Below are 16,741 nucleotides of genomic sequence, written 5' to 3'. Positions count from 1 at the left end.
ACAGTCCCCGGCGCACTAGCACACCCAGCAAGTCTGGGATGTGCGTGGCCTGTCATACGGGGACACAGAGTACCTGAAAGTTGCAGGGCCTTGTCCCTGAACGGCACTCCCGCTCCACATCCAGCAGGTTCTATGGGTCTGTGGATGGAGCCCGGCCTCAGGGCTTGGTGGCCGGTAAGATCCCACTTCCTCAGAGCCCCACAGGGGGATGGGGAAGGAAAACAGCATGTGGGCTCCAGCCTCCGTACCCGCAATGGGTACCTCAACCTTACAAACCACAAGTGGGGTAAGAAGGGAGCATGCTGGGGGCCCCATATGGGCCCTCTTTTCTTCCATCCGATATAGTCAGCAGCTACTGCTGACTAAACAGTGGAGCTATGCGTGGATGTCTGACCTCCTTCGCACAAAGCAGAAAACTGGTGAGCCAGTGATCCCACTGGGGGTGTATAGCCAGAAGGGGAGGGGCCTTACACTTTTTAGTGTAATTGCTTTGTGTGGCCTCCGGAGGCAGTGCTATACACCCAATCGTCTGGGTCTCCCAATGGAGCGCCGAAGAAAACTGATGTGTGAAAGCAACCTAAACCATTCAAAGGTAAAGTCTTCTCTGATTGGAGTCATTCTCTTCTGTTTCTTCTTCATCTAACCCAAACTCCGATGACATCTCCTGATCTCCACCTTCCCTACAGAGCTTGGTGTCACCACCTTAAGAAGGTTGTTTCGAAATAAACATTTGTCAGGTATCTACAGCAGTTTTTCTCAAACTTAACGGTGAGTTTGAGTGGTGAGACCCCTCTAGGTGTTGGTGAGGCTCACGGCTACTAAAATGAAATTGATCATATTCCATTTATTAAACAATTTGTACTCATTGACTTATCAGGAACGTAGAATGATTCCTACTTACAGTTTTAGGCATTGGGTCTTTAAACAGCTGCATGGTTTTTTAGACTTATTGTCCAATGCAGAACTGTAATACAAATAATATAAGAACTAAATAAGAAAAAAAAAAAAAACATACGGTACACAAAGAAGTTTTCCCACAATGGACAATTATGCCCTATCCATAGCTATGATGTTTTAATCACTTTTTACAGCGTTTTTTTTGTGGTATTTCAGCGACTGAAAAAAATAATTTTGGCATTCTTTATTTATTTTGTTTACAGTGTTTACAGATCAGATTATATATTTTTATATTTTGATAACTTGCACTTTTCGGAATCCGGCGATGCCACATGCGTATATTTTTTATTTTTTGGGTTGAGTTGAACTTATGGGGTGTTTTTTTCATATCCTTTAAAAAATATTTTTTTTTTAAAACGTTCCACTTTTTTTAATAGTTTCCTTGGGGGACTATAATCTGTGAACATCTGATCACTTTTGCTGTATTATTATTTATTATTATAGCGCCATCAATTCCATGGCGCTTTACATGTGAAAGAGGTGTACATAATAGCGACAAGTACAATAATCATAAACAATATAAGACACAAACAGGTACAGGAGGATACAGATCCCTGCACGCGAGGGCTCACAGTCTTCAAGGGATAGGTGAGGATACAGTAGGTTAGGGTAGAGCTGGTTGTGCGGCGCTGTATCAGACTGAGGGTTACGACAGGTTGTAGGCTTGTCGGAAGAGGTGGGTCTTCAGGTTCCTTTTGAAGCTTGCCAAGGTAGGCGAGAGTCTGATGTGTTGTGGCAGAGCAATCCAGAGTATGGGGGAGGCACGGGCGAAATCTTGGATGCGATGGTGGGAAGAGGAGATGAGAGGAGTGGAGAAGGAGATCTTGTGTGGATCGAAGGTTACGTGCAGGTAAGTACTGGGAGACTAGGTCACAGATGTAAGGAGGAGACAGGTTGTGGATGGCTTTGTATGTCATGGTTAGTGTTTTGAGCATTGCTGTATATAACACAAATCACAGCCTCTTTTCAGAGAAGCGCTGCTATGAGAAGCACAGGGGTCTTCAGCAGACCCTCTGCTGTCAAAGCAACCCATCGGTGCCCTAGGATCACATCACGGGTGTACCTATGGGCGCTTAGAATGGTGCGCCCCCACACTAGCGCATGTTAAATCCCGCTGTCAGAGTTTTAAAGCTCCGCCCATGATTGTTAGCGGCAGGTCCTGGCTGTAACACTCAGCCATCACCTGCCAGGTATGGGAGGATCTCATCCAAAGAGCCCCCTCCATACACCCGCTCCCGCTTCTGACATGCACCTTAAATACACAGCAGATGTCGTAAAGGGGTTAAGTGACATTTCGCTTGTTGTATCGGACCTTCTTCAACATGCAAATTGCAGAAAGGATAATGGGAAAAAAATATGTAAGCTTAGATACAATGCTGTGGTGATGGCAACTACTGTCATTGTTGAATAGCGTTATGGGCTGTAGAAATCAACTTCTATGAATACTGTGCAAAATGACTATTCAAATCACAAACGTCACTAATTCCCTCACAATAGTGCTACTACCATAAAAAAAAAAAATGTTTAATCAGACTTCTAAATGACCTAAATTGTTGCTAAGAGGAACACCTAAAGGGGTTACAACAAAAAACAATTTTACTTGTCAGGCATTAGCTGGATACATTAGAAACGTATATCACTGAATGCTGCAAAATGAATAGCGTACGTACACAAAATGACAAGGAAATGCAATAAAAGTTTAAAAGATCGATCACTGTAACCACAGGTGACAGAACATCTCTGCGCCTTAGGAGGAAAATTCTGTTCTTTGTTCTCACGATCTCCGGGATTCTGCAATATTATCATTTTCATATGTTTGCCTCGCCTAATTGGAGCTTCATGACCTCGTTCATTAATGGACCGTGTTTCTGCACTCCTTAGACCCCTTTCTCCAGTTTCCTGTGTATATCGGATTACAGTTTTGCCTGAAGAACGCTGTGGTGATTTAATATGGAAGGAACGTGCAAACAATCGGGTGCTTCATTTTCTTGGAATCAATTGAAACAAATTTAGAAGCGGTGAACGTCAACATATAGTAGGAACATTGTAAAAATTAGCGTAGGAATCAAATCTATGCAATTTTTACCATCATTTGCGGATATACAGGGATTGATCCCACAAAAAAGAAACAAAAAAAAAAAAAAAAACAAAAAACAAAAAACAAGAAAGCCAACTAAACTCAAAATGGCATGTTTTATAAGATGTGCACTGCACTAAAAATTCCAAACTGTACTATTATAAATTTGAGATTTTTGGCAAACAAAATTGCAATTTCTTGAGCTACACTAAAGATAGCCACTAAAGATACGCATTGTCAAGAAATAAACATAAACCTCAAGATGTAATAGACGATTCAATTCTTCTTACCCTGGTAGGGTTAGGCTTGTGGTTCCTTCCACATCTGCAACATTGGCATGTAAAGTGTATACAGGTCTATTATCCATCTATGAAAAATAAAAATAAAAACAAGGAACAGATTGTTGTAGAGAATTTGCACTTTAATAGTTTTTATAAATCACAATCAAACTGTAACGCCTGCCTGGATCCACAGACTCAGGTGGGATGTAATGGACAGACTAGAGGGAAGCCACTGACCAAGCAGGACCCCCAGAACCCTGAAACCCTTTAACCCCTATACAGGGATTTGGAATTACACAGGGCCCTGGAGATCACTACCTGTGGAAGGCTGCAGTCCGATGAGAGTAGTCGTCAGGCAGGGTCAAACCAGGAATTGCAGAACAGGGACAGAATCGTCAGACAAGGACGTAATCAGAAAACGTAGCAGAGGTCAAATCCGGATCGGGCAGCGAGGTACAAAAACAGCAGGCAGGAGGGTAGTCAAAAAACACGCAGAAGTCAGCACACAGGAATCACAAAACAGAATAGGGCAGACCAGGAGCCAGGAAATCAGAACTATCTCTGGCAGAGGTCAGCAGACAGGAGGGGAACTAAGAAGGGTGCGGTGTCTTGCCATTGTCTGTAGCTGAATGCTGGCAATGTGGCGCCCCTGACCTGGTCAGGCACCACTGAGTACTGCACCCATGCTGGGGACAGTACAAACAGGTAATCCAGAAGGCTGACCGAGGTGTGACTACACAGGCGCATAGTGATCAGGTCTCACACATGTACCTTTGGGAGGACCCCTGGGGATCCCAGGAGGGGGCGAAGCCTCCATCTCCACTCAAGGGGTGTGGTAAAGAGCCTGGTTGCTAGGTGGCGTAGGCAGGCACAAGGGGAAAAGAGAAGGAGGAGTAAACAGTCTGAAGCAGAGTGTGGAGGAGTGAGGAGCATGGAAGTGGAGCTCAGACAGGAGCAGCAGTGCAGGTCCCACGAGTGAGCCAGTTTAGTGTGCAGCTCAGGAAGAGCAGAAGCAGACCCTGGAGCTGTTGCAGTCTAACAGCGTCCGCGCAGTGACTACCGACGGGGGAGAACGGTCACCTGGTAGTGCTGCCCGAACACCACACACAGCTGGAGAGAGAGCAGTGTAGTGGAAAGTAAGGAGACTGTCAGGGAGTACCAGGCCCAAACGGGCGGCAGATCCCGGTGCGGGGATAGATCCACCTTTCCTTGCTAAACCTGCCGGTGTGGGGCCCTTAAAGCCCACGCCACAACACCACAAAAGCCGCAGCCACGTAGCCACAGTTAGGGCCCATAGTTCACAGGAGGCAAGCAGCTGGAGTGATCTGGTCCAGGCGACAAGCAAACGGCAAACAAACGATGGGAGCAGCTACTTCCCTGGGTGACCCCCATAGGGACTAAAAGTCGGGGTTACCACAAACCACAGAAGGGCTAAGGAAGGCGAGTCGGTAGCCACCCTCATCAGTCAGCCTGAAGGATACCTGGTTCCAGCCTGGTTCATCCCAGCTACGCCCGGGTTACTCACCCTGCCATCAACTGTGAGTAAAACCCCTGAAAGACATTCTGCTTGTGTGGAGTTATTCTGCGCCTTGTGGTTCTACACACCTACACAGGGCCCTGGGGCTTGCCTCACTCTCAGGAGGCTATTACAACTGGCTGCACCCACCATCAGCCCCAGGCATCCCTTAACCTGCAGTGGCGGTCCCCACTGACCGCAATTCTGAGAGTGGCGTCACGACAATCCTAAAAGAAGATCTCTTACCTGTGACAAGATCCAGCTACGTGGAGTCCCTGAAGGTAATGCACCGACACAACACTGGAGGGGCTTCACAGCAACTTCAGCTGGAAGACACGCCACCCACAGTCAGCCAGCGGTACTGCAGATCCCAAGATAACCCAGCCCAGTGGATGATCGGAGCCTGCGCCAACCGGTGCCGCTGGCATTGACTCCTCTCCCATCACCAGCACCATCCACGGCAGGAACACGGCATCGCCTGGCGATCGGAGCAGAAGTCGCTGGAGCAGACTCCGGTGGCGACGTAACACAAACAAAGCATCACAGAAAAAAATGTGAATAGCCCCACCCATTGGCAATAACAATTCAATATCAATATTGACCCTTTAAAGCACATTGGCTTAGGATTAGAGATGAGGGAACCAGATGATCGGTGTTCGTACCGAACACAGGCTTTACAAAAAAAAACAGAGTTTGGGTTCAGAGCTTGGGTGCTTTACGTATGCAAACCGCATGTGTGAGCATCCCTGTGCTCGGGTACGCTTGGTGCTCAGTCCAGTGTGAGCTGCTTGCAATGTTTGATCGTCTTGCACTGGGGGTAACAGCAGCATGATCGGATGTAGTGTACACCAAACAAAAATTAATGGAAAAACCCTTCTTACCCACCCCAATGGTCTGTTTATGGCTGGCTGCATGTGGGCGGAGACCCAAACTGCCCAATTAGTGACTTCTATTGGGGTTCAGGTCAAGTCCAGGTCCCAAATCAAACTTTTTCAAAAGTCCGGCTGCACCCGCCAAACCAAACCTTCCAAGAGTCCACTCATCTCTGCTTAAGATATGAAACCAAGCCAAAATCTTCTCCAAAAGTAAAAGTACTACATTTGCAGACAGCTGGTTTGGGAGTCTTTTCCCCTTGTCATTGCAAACTAGGAGAGTGGTCTTGACTTGAGGCAAAGATCTTTAAAGGGTTAAAGGGAATCTGTCGGGTGCAATATGCATGCAGAACCACGAGCAGTTCTGGGTGCATATTTCTAATCCCTGCCTAGCAGTTCTAACCTATAGTAGCTAAGATAAAGAGATCTTTAGAAAAAGTATTTCTAAAGCTCTTTTATCATATACTAATGAGCGAGGGCAGTAGCCCCTGGGTAGTGGGTAGTTCCCCTGGCTAGTCGCCCCATTTAGCATGTTAGTACGTCCCTGTGGGTGTGCTAACATGCTAATGAATGTGCAGCATCAGAGGAAATCTCACCTCTCCGCCGCCATCGTTGCTGGATTTTGGTTCAGTGCACATGACCCCAGAGTTTCGGTAATGTGCACTATGAAGCCAGGTGTACACTTCCTGGCTTCAAACTGAAGTAGTGCGCATGACCAAACCTCCGGGGTCAAGCGCACTGAGCTGAAATCCAGCATCAAGCAACGATGGCATTGGAGAAGTGAGTGACATTATCCTCTGATGCTGCGCATTCATAAGCATGTTAGTACGCCAACAGGGACATACTAACATGCTAGCAAGGGAAGCAACACCCTTGGGGCTACAGCCCTCGCTCATTAGCATATGGTAAAAGATCTTTATAAATACTTTTTCTATAGATCTCTTTACCTATGCTAGTGTATAGAGGGACTGTTAGGCAGGGATTAGCAATATGCACCCAGAACTGCTCGTGGTTCTGGGTGCATATTGCACCTGACAGGTTCCCTTTAATATTACTGACTTATAGAATTGCTACTTCGTATTGTGGCACTAAACACCCTGTTCTTTTTGTTAAGAGGCTATCTGCATATTTATGTCATGGGAAGCACTGCATGGCCTATAAGTCTCCCTATACCAGCATGGCGGTCTCTTTAAAGGGGCTGACCCTATGATCTTTCATCAGCAGCGCTCCATTCCCCTACCAGCAATCCAGACAGTTTTAGAGCAGCGCTTACAAGCTCTATAGTAAAGAGCATGCAAGCTTTGTGCTTCTTACCTAGAAGACCAGCCATTGGTGAATGGAGAAGTGCTGAGCTCCGCTTTTAACATTTTTTTTCAAGCATATAGTGGGGGTTTAGGCACAGGGATTTCATGCTCTGCATCAGTGTTCCCCAACTCCAGTCCTCACTACCCACCAACAGTGCATGTTTTCAGAATTTCTATAGTATTGCACAGGTGGTAAATTAATCATTTGCACAGGTGATGATTTCAACATCTGTGTATTGCTAAGGAAATCCTGAAAACATGCACTGTTGTTGGTCATTGAGGACTGGAGTTGGGGAACATTTCTCTACAGGTGAGGGGTTCTCATGCACGGTGTTTACTCCTTTTCAGTTGGGGCTCCTCAATGCCCTGTCTTTAAGATCAGCAGGGATCTCAGTGATCAGACTGTTAGTAATCGGGAAGTCATTCTCTATAACATTGATAGGGGATAACTTACAAATACGTGGCTCTCTAGCTGCTGATCATGCTGCTAGGACCTTAACAAGAAGATCTTTTTGCTTATTTGAGCTACCAAGGCAGTGCTTAGAAAAGTGATGCATTCTTATGTACCGCCCCGGGGCTCGGCCGCTGCCGAACCGCTCGGATCCGTGCTCGTCGGTGGGTGGCTCGAGCTCCTCAAGGACCCGGGGATCACGCCGCTCTGAAAGGGGGTTGGCGCTACACGTAGGGACTTCGGTGGGGAGGTCCACGGCCGGGGCCACGGTTGTTAGTAGGTGGGAGTTTGTGACGCCACCCACGGGTTGTGGTGAATGGATGGACACCACCGCTGCCATTGACTAGGCTCCCGGGGACGGTGTTGCGCAGCTTGGTGTTGACCCCTCTGTGGGTAGGGGGATGATGGTCCCGGGGGCCCGAGGGAGGTGCTGAGGCGGGGGGACAGATGGTACTGGCGCGTCGGCGCGGTGCGGCGCGGTGCGCGGCCTGAAGGCACTGTTGTACTCACTATTACAAACACGCTGGAGTCTCTGGTAAACCAAACGTGATGATGAAGGGTGCCCGCAGCCGGCTGCGCTTTTCCCCTTATCAGGTTGGTGGTTTCCGCCTTTCTCCTGCACCTCACTTATGTAGCAATCACGACTCCTATGCCTGAGCAACGGTAGTCCGCTCACTAACCTGGTATGTGCCGGGAGAGCCCTTTTTGCCCGCAGACGCTGGCCCGTCGGGTCTCTATGCCTGGGCGGTGGCTTTACCCTAATGGTCGGGCTGTTGTCTTCAGTCGGGTCTTAAGTGGGAAAGGTCCTAAAGTCCAGTCCTCAATCAGTTGATTTGACTCAGCCCGGTTGTTTCTGGGCCTCGTACTGGGTCTGAGTACCCCTCCTAGTGCTCCGGTTTCCAATCGGTTCCCCGGTTCAGTACCGACGGGCCACCGCCCGTCCCCGGTCCCTACGGTTCCACCGGCTGTAATCCCAGCTCCTGCAGACGGCCATCATCGTCTGCCTCCTTGCCAGAGGTGACTGGGCTCCAACCCAGACACCTGGTGTAGACTATGGCAGACCTGGACACAGGTCTACACTTGAACTTCACTCCACTCCACTGTCAAAGCTCATCTACTGTTTTTCCCGCCTCAGGGCTTGTGAACTCCTCGGTGGGCGGAGCCTACCACCTGGCTCTGCCCCCCTGGTGTGAACATCAAACCCGGAGGGGGGTGACAAGGGTTTTGTAGTTTGGGTGCTGTCACCTTATTAAGGGGGGGGTGTTTGTGTAAGGGCCTACCTGTGACTACCTGGCTAGTCCAGGGCATCCCACTTACATACCATTCATTGAGATCAGTGCACCAAAAATCTTGCATACAGCAAATTTAGCAAAACTAATGACTGTAATTAACCAGGCCTATCTGAAAAAATAAAAGTGACCATAGCAGAATAAAATAGTGAATTTTGCTATAAAATTTAGCTGTTAAATTTCAACATTTACCTAGGTGCATTTAACTAGGTGCAACAGTATTAGTAAATATGGGACAACATTTTTAGCAGCTCTCTGCTCTGGCTGATTGAGGGGGGGTCGGATCTGCGAAAAAACATCTTATTAGTACCATATGCCTTAAAATGTTGTTTATTGACTCCAACTTTAAAGTATATGGACACCTTCAGGTGTGCGCTGTCACATTTCAAAAGCTGCTATCAAAATAATGATGATGATTGCACAGCTCCTGTCACACAATTACAATGTAGGAGATCACAGTTCATCCTCACTGACTGGATACTTAGGATGTTTTGAAGGAAGGATAAAATTAGTGTTTTCCCAAAATTTAAGCTAGTATTTGATACAATTTGATACTATAATAATATTTTATAGTAGTCAGAAATGTGCAAGGAATCAAAAGAGAGGTAATTATTCCCCTATACTCTGCCCTGGTCAGACCCCACCTGGAATACTGTGTACAGTTTTGGGCGCCCCAATACAAGAAAGACATCGATATATTGGAGCAAGTGCAGAGAAAAGCAACCAAGATGGTAGAAGGTCTGCAAACCATGTCCTATGAAGAACAACTAAAAGAATTAGGAATGTTTACTTTGAAAAAAGAGAAGGCTGAGAGGAGACTTAATAGCGGTCTACAAATATCTGAAAGGAAGTCACAGTGCAGAGGGAACCACCCTATTCTCATTAAGACAAGGAAGTACAAGAAGCAATGGGATGAAACCTAAAGGAAGGAGATTCAGATTAGACATTAGGAAAAACTTTCTGACAGTGAGGGCAGTCAGGGAGTGAAACAGGCTACCACGGGAGGTGGTGAGAGCAGTCAGGAAGTGAAACAGGCGACCACGGGAGGCAGTGAGCTCTCCATCAATGGAAATCTTCAAGTGGAAACTGGATAAACATATAGCTGGGATGATTTAGGAAAACCTGCACTCGCAGGGGGTTGGACCCAATGGTCCTTGAGGTGCCTTCCAACTTCATTCTATGATTCAAAAGACTGTAAAAGAAAAACAGCGCAAACTATTTAAGGAAATCCAAATTCAATAATTATTTTTAGCCCACCTAATATATGCATTTAAGAAAAAAATATTGCCCCTGAAAAGGTCAATACCTTTCATTTACACATGGCATCAAATGAAACAACAAAACAAAATGTAAAAAAGGGTTCCCTCACATCTGCATATAAATAAGAAAAAATGCATTGCACTTGTACCAATGTAATTCAGTGAGGCAGTGTTCCTCTGTAAGACTTTTGTCAGCTGGAATTGGGCTGAGGAAAAAATTGCAGACATCTTGCAGATATATAATGCCACAACACCTCTACATATTATAAACTTGCATCCTGTAGTGCCAGTTTATTCTACAGTTGTTTAATGTTTGTTTATTCTATAAATAAATAAATGGGAAAAAAATTACGTGGGTCCCCCATATTTTATGAAAGGAGCAAAGATAAAGCAGACAGCTGGGGGAAGATATTATCAGGCTGGGAAGGCCCATGGTTATTTGGCCCTTCCCAGTCTAAAAATAGCAGCCCACAGCCACCCCAGAAGTGAAGCATCACATTACATGTGCCAATTTTGGCCCTTCGCCTCGGCCTTGGTTTTTTGACAATCTGGGTAATAGTGTTTGAGGTTGATGTCAGCTGTGAATTGCTGTGACATTATATATCTGCAGGATATCTGTCTATCTAAATCTATATATAAGATTGCTTTATTAATTATGCCAACTATCTTTAATATACATAGAGTATTCTAGGATGTAAAAGATGATGTTAAATACGCGTCATACAGACTGACATATGCATGACACTTTTCCCACTTTTCTTGATGAGAATCAGAGCAATTTTATATATGCAGATATAAGTGAACCCTAATTGTCACCCTCCACAAGTCTGCAAGAAAGGTTCTACAAGGGGTCCACTTTTTGTTTCTATGGATTGTGTCATATAAAATCATTTATTCAATTTCATACAATTCCTTCAATCCCCAGACTCATATGACTCTTTAGATCAATCGATCAATCTATCTATCGCTCTATATTTTTTATACATAAACTTACATCATCTAAGGTAAAGTGTGGCACAGATGCAGCAGATGGGACCCCTCGTAGCATAGGTGGTGGATCTGAGCCATCTTGAAAGAAATACATAAATAACATGACCATCTGATAAAACTAAAAGCACATACAACAAAGCAATATGGATACTACAGAATACGTTAACGCTATATCAATTAGCGCATATGTAATATTCAGAAAAATATAAGAAAACCTAAATGGAAAATGCTTATATAATAATAAATAAAAATTTAATGTGGCATGTGACTGCTGCAGCCAAATCAGTAGCCACCAATCTGCTCAGACAATGTGAAGGCTACTGCCCATCAGTACCGCTGCCGCTGATCAGCAGCTACATGATATTGTCTTGAGACCAGGGCTAAAAATGGAGCTGATATGGGAAGCAATATTTTTTATTGCTTCTTTTTACTTTTCAGTTTTTGACTTAAAAAAGCTGTTCTAGGACACATACCAGAAAGTAGGTCGAATTTTAGACTTTGCTTAATATAAAAAAAAGCATAGCAGATTGCAGTATTTTGCTGCAATTATGTCTTAATTTTTTTATTATTAGCAATGGTTATTATATGATGAATATGGCGACGAAAGGCAAAAAAACAACTTCAGTGCAAGGTGATGAAAGCAATGTCTAGAAACTTGTTGATAACAGAGAACAATAGAGAAGGGGTTTATGCCGCGCTATTCATCAGGAAGGAGAACAGAGAGATGATCAATGTTCCTTTATTGTAGCTTGTGTCTACGCGTTTCAGGAGCTCTGCTCCCTTCATCAGGACATACAGCACAAAAACAACATATCTCTATGAGATATGTTGTTTTTGTGCTGTATGTCCTGATGAAGGGAGCAGAGCTCCTGAAACGCGTAGACACAAGCTACAATAAAGGAACATTGATCATCTCTCTGTTCTCCTTCCTGATGAATAGCGCGGCATAAACCCCTTCTCTATTGTTCTCTGTTATCAACCACGGGGGCTGCAGCAGACTTCATCCCTACAACATAAGCTTTCATAGGAGTTGTGACTGTCACAACTCCTTGAGGTGAGTGCATTCCTTTTTATTTTTCCCCGGATATATACCGGGTAAGACCCTATTGCGCTTTTTCTCTCCACAGTTTACTTCGTTTAGAAACTTGTTGAGGCATCTGTACTGTGACATCAGTGTTGGAACTTGTTTTTCCTGTCTCTGCTTCTGTTGCCGGTCGCAACCCGCACTCTCCCTTGCGGGCAGCACACTCTCCCTTGTGGACACATCACTCTCCCTTGCGGGCACATCACTCTCCCTTGTGAACACATCACTCTCCCTTGTAGATGTAGCGCCCCTGAAGCTATCAGGGAGCTACAAGGTACTGCATCCCCACCAGGATGCAGGGCCTACCCCCTGGGACCCAGAAGACCAGTGCCGGTAACAACAAAAACATTCCAGTTAATCCCTGTTTTTCCTCAAATTCCCCATAGACTGGTACCAAATTAGGGTTGGACCTATGGATGGACACTTAGAGGTGGAGCTGATCCAGTCCACTAGATGACCAGGTGGGAGGGGCAAACAGTGGACAGTCAAAAAGACAGTCTGTGAGAGTCGGTGACGGAGGGAGCAAGTGGAAGCACTGACAGGAGTGTGACAGTGACCTGGGAGCCCAGGAGGTTGGTTGCAGGTGGAGTACGGTGGAGTACTCCCGGAACCACGCACCAACGGGGTACAGAATCCTAGGTCAAGCAAACGCTCCAGGCAGACCTGATCAAATCTGCACAGTGAGGGGACCATCAAGAACCTCACTGACCTTAAAGTTCTTGTCACAGTAGCAACGGGAGAACCGGGGACCAGGACCAGAGACTCCGACCCCACAGGGTTCATGCTACCGTCATACGGACTACCGTTAAGAGACTACCAGGAGGGGACCTCCAGTTGCTCCAAGCCATGGGGACCCACCAACCAAAGGCAGGTGCAGGGGAAAGAAGCCACCAGGTCACTAAACCGGCACTGGGACTAAGGGGACCTGCGGTTAAGACCAACCTTCCTCGGGTGACCAGTTTCCAGCTTACTGTGAATAAAGGAACCAGTTACATTGCAATCCTTTGTGTGGCCTGCCTTCTTTCAACACCCATCTATATCACCTATCCTCTGGGGCCTGGCCCTGCTTGCGGAAGGCCTAACATCCAGGCTGCCACTAACACCAGCCCCAGTAGCAAGAACTGTGCAGCGGTGGCTCCATCCACATAGCCGCAAACCGCATGTGGCGTCACGTATAAACTTGCATTTAAATTCCCATGAAAATATTCCCCTTTTAAAAAGCACCCAGGGCACGGAACCGGGCAACGGCCACCAAAGTGACATTTCCCCAGTTATACACCACCTGGGACCAAGTACCCCATAACCCTGGGTGACACATTGACACCGCACTCTCTCTTGCAGGCGCCGCCAGGCAACAACTCTACATCTGTCTTCTCTGGGATTTGTGCTTGCGTCTGAGCTCAGAGCCTGAGAGTTGACTTTTGAGGGCGTTTTCTCCCTGTTGTTGGGCCTGGGCGGGGCTGCACGATATTTGGGCTCCTGAGGTCTTGCTGAACACTTTGAGTTGTAACTTGACTTGCTTCAGTGAACTTTTGTGTATCTTGCTTGGATTCTCATTCCTGATTATGACCTCGGGTTATTATTTTGACTCTACTCCTGCCTTTATGATTTTGTCCATGCACCAACCTCCTGGTTCTGACCCGGCTACCGGACCATTCTTTCTGCCAACTTGCACCACCAGCCAGCAGCTGACTCTGTAGCCCCATCCTAGGTGCCCATGTGTAAGTCCATATCTTTGTACAGGGGTTAAAGGGTGGAGGCCAGAGCAACCCCAGGGATCTGACAAGCAGAGTGACTTAACCCACGTCTAACCATGGTAGCCATTTTAATGCTGCCACGTCACCACTGATAGAACCACATTACAGCTACACATTGTTTGTGTAACAATAGAAGTATAATTAGGTAATTCTAGATACATTTCCTTGATAATACTAGTGCAGAAAGGCATGTGATATATTTACATACTGAACTGTTATTAGCAGCAACAGCAGTACATTAAGGGTACGTGTCAACGATCAGTGTTCACAGTGTTTTGGACGCAGCATGCTGCTGCAGCTGTGTCTAAAATGCTGCGATATACATGCAAGCACAGTGGATGGGATTTATAGAAATCTCAAGCCCACTGTGCGTGTACTGCCCGCAGTGTAAACTGCCCTCGGTGCGGCTTTCTGAGTCCCAAGCATGTCAATTCTTTGCAGTAGAGTCGCAAGCATTTTCCGCAGAGAGAACAGAAAAGAGAGACCACAACTGCCGGATCTTGGGCATGGGCAGCTGCGGTCTCCTGCGGAGGAGACTTGCGGCCCGGCAGGTCAGGACCCGTTGATCGTGAGTACTTACTCTAAGACAGAATATGATGCAATTAATATTTGGCTTATACTAGTGCAGATTATACAGGCTTTTTGTAGTTTAGGTAACAGGAGATTAGGCCTCATTCACACGTCCGACCATTGCGTACGAGTGCTATCTAAGGCCCCTTTCACACGTCAGTGATTCTGGTACGTTTGTGCTTTTTTTAAACGTACCAGAATCACTGACATACGCAGACCCATTATAATGAATGGGTCTGCTCACACGTCAGTGATTTTTCACTGCACGTGTCTCCGTGCAGCGTACCCGCGTGTGCGTGATTGCTGCACGGAGACATGTCCATTTTTTTCTGGCATCACTGATGTCCCACGGACCACGCAGTGGTGTGATCCGTGAAACACGTGCCAGAAAAAAATGTGCATTTAAAATAATAAACATTTTAACTCACCCGGCGTCCAGCGATGTCCTCTGCAGCCCGTTCTCCCTGCTGCTTCTAAGCTGGCTGATTACTGTCGCGCATCTTAATGATGCGCGACACAGCCGACCCGGAAGCAGCTGCTGCAGGGGTCACCGCCGGCCGGATGCTGCACCGCGGGAGGATTCAGCACCACGGACAGCGGGAGCGGGCACAGGTGAGTTGATTTCTAAGTGCAATCACGGGCCACGGAGAACGGAGCCTGGATTGCACTTAGACAACCCACGTGTGCCGTGATTCACGGCACACGCAGGGACATGTGCGTGTTTTACACGCCAGTGAAAAACGTCACTGTTTTTCACTGACGTGTGAAACGGGCCTAATGATGAATACAAGGAGTGCATAGTGTGACAGACAATCAGGTAGAGGTACATATATAAAAATATAATTGGAGAACGTCTTTACATTTATATTTTACTATAATCTATATATATAAATGTTGCCTCAAGGTAGGAATGATTGTTATTGTAAATCTATAGCATAATCAGCCTCTGCAAATGAGCCCCAAGGGTTTAAGTGCTCACATTAATGTTCATTATTTCTTGGTCATTTGTTTGCTATAACGATCTGCTCTCCAGGTTTTCAAGCCATATTCCTTTTACTACTTAGAATTGATGATAAAAGAAAACTGATATGAAGGAATAGAACATGAAATTATAAAGACACGACAGTTACCATGACGGCTTCTTTTTTAAAAGACAAAAACTAAACAATACATTTTCTTTACATTTTCCAACTGTCATCTGCTTATCTCTCATTCCTTGCAATAACCTGAACAATAGGTTTGTGAACAAGAAAGTGCATGGGTTGCTTAGACTTTGGCTGAGAAGCAGCTTAAGGTGTCTTTACACACTGCAACATCGCAATGACATCGCTGTAACGTCACCGGTTTTGTGACGTAATAGCGACCTCCCCAGTGACATTGCAGTGTGTGAAACACATCAGCGACCTGGCCCCTGCTGTGAAGTTGCTGATCGCTACAAATCGTTCAGGACCATTCTTTGGTCCTTTGTTTCCCGCTGTGCAGCAAAGTCTCAGTGTGTAAAGGGGACTTAAAACACTGGAAACGAGTGATGTGTCACAATATCTGTCAATCACTATTCTCTGTCAGTCGGTCTCTCCCTCTCGGTCTCTATTCTCTCTCTGTCGGTCCGTCACTATCTCTGTCCCTCTCTCACAGTCTGTCGGTTATTTTCCCCTCCTCTCTCATACTCACCGTTCCCCGATCTCCGGCGCGGCACTGCACGGCATTCACACTGCTGCGGCGGCGTTTACTATTTTGAAAAAGCCGGCCGCTCATTAAACAATTTCGTATTCCCTAGTTTCCCCGCCTACCGGCGCCTATGATTGGTTGCAGTGAGACACGCCCCCACGCTGAGTGACAGGTGTCTCACTGCACCCAATCACAGCAGCCGGTGGGCGTGTCTATACTGTGCAGTGAAATAAATAATTAAATAATTTAAAAAACCGGCGTGCGGTCCCCCCCAATTTTAATACCAGCCAGATAAAGCCATACGGCTGAAGGCTGGTATTCTCAGGATGGGGAGCTCCACGTTATGGGGAGCCCCCCAGCCTAACAATATCAGTCAGCAGCCGCCCAGAATTGCCGCATACATTATATGCGACAGTTCTGGGACTGTACCCGGCTCTTCCAGATTTGCCCTGGTGCGTTGGCAAATCGGGGTAATAAGGAGTTATTGGCAGCACATAGCTGCCAATAAGTCCTAGATTAATCATGTCAGGCGTCTCCCCGAGAAACCTTCCATGATTAATCTGTAAATTACAGTAAATAAACACACACACGAAAAAATCCTTTATTAGAAATAAAAAACACAAACAAATTCCCTCATCACCAATTTAATCAGCCCCAAAAAGCCCT

The 16,741-nt window shown here is 46.2% G+C and overlaps 1 protein-coding gene across 1 annotated transcript in view; it reads right to left on the bottom strand.

The window, feature by feature from the left end:
- The window catches only part of LOC142254963 (tesmin-like), a 115,912-nt gene that overhangs the window by 30,441 nt on the left and 68,730 nt on the right, over positions 1-16,741 (bottom strand). Inside the window, exons 7-9 of the mRNA XM_075326367.1 lie at positions 11,001-11,074; positions 3,325-3,401; positions 902-964 (exon numbers count right to left, since the gene is read on the bottom strand). Coding sequence (XP_075182482.1) covers positions 902-964; positions 3,325-3,401; positions 11,001-11,074 — 214 coding nt within the window. The remainder of the gene's footprint in view (positions 1-901; positions 965-3,324; positions 3,402-11,000; positions 11,075-16,741) is intronic.

This window comes from Anomaloglossus baeobatrachus, chromosome 10, assembly GCF_048569485.1.
Source record: "Anomaloglossus baeobatrachus isolate aAnoBae1 chromosome 10, aAnoBae1.hap1, whole genome shotgun sequence".
In the NCBI taxonomy this organism is placed as follows: domain Eukaryota; kingdom Metazoa; phylum Chordata; class Amphibia; order Anura; family Aromobatidae; genus Anomaloglossus; species Anomaloglossus baeobatrachus.
Note: the sequence above shows the minus strand (reverse complement) of the source record. Positions and strands in the feature narration are given on the sequence as shown.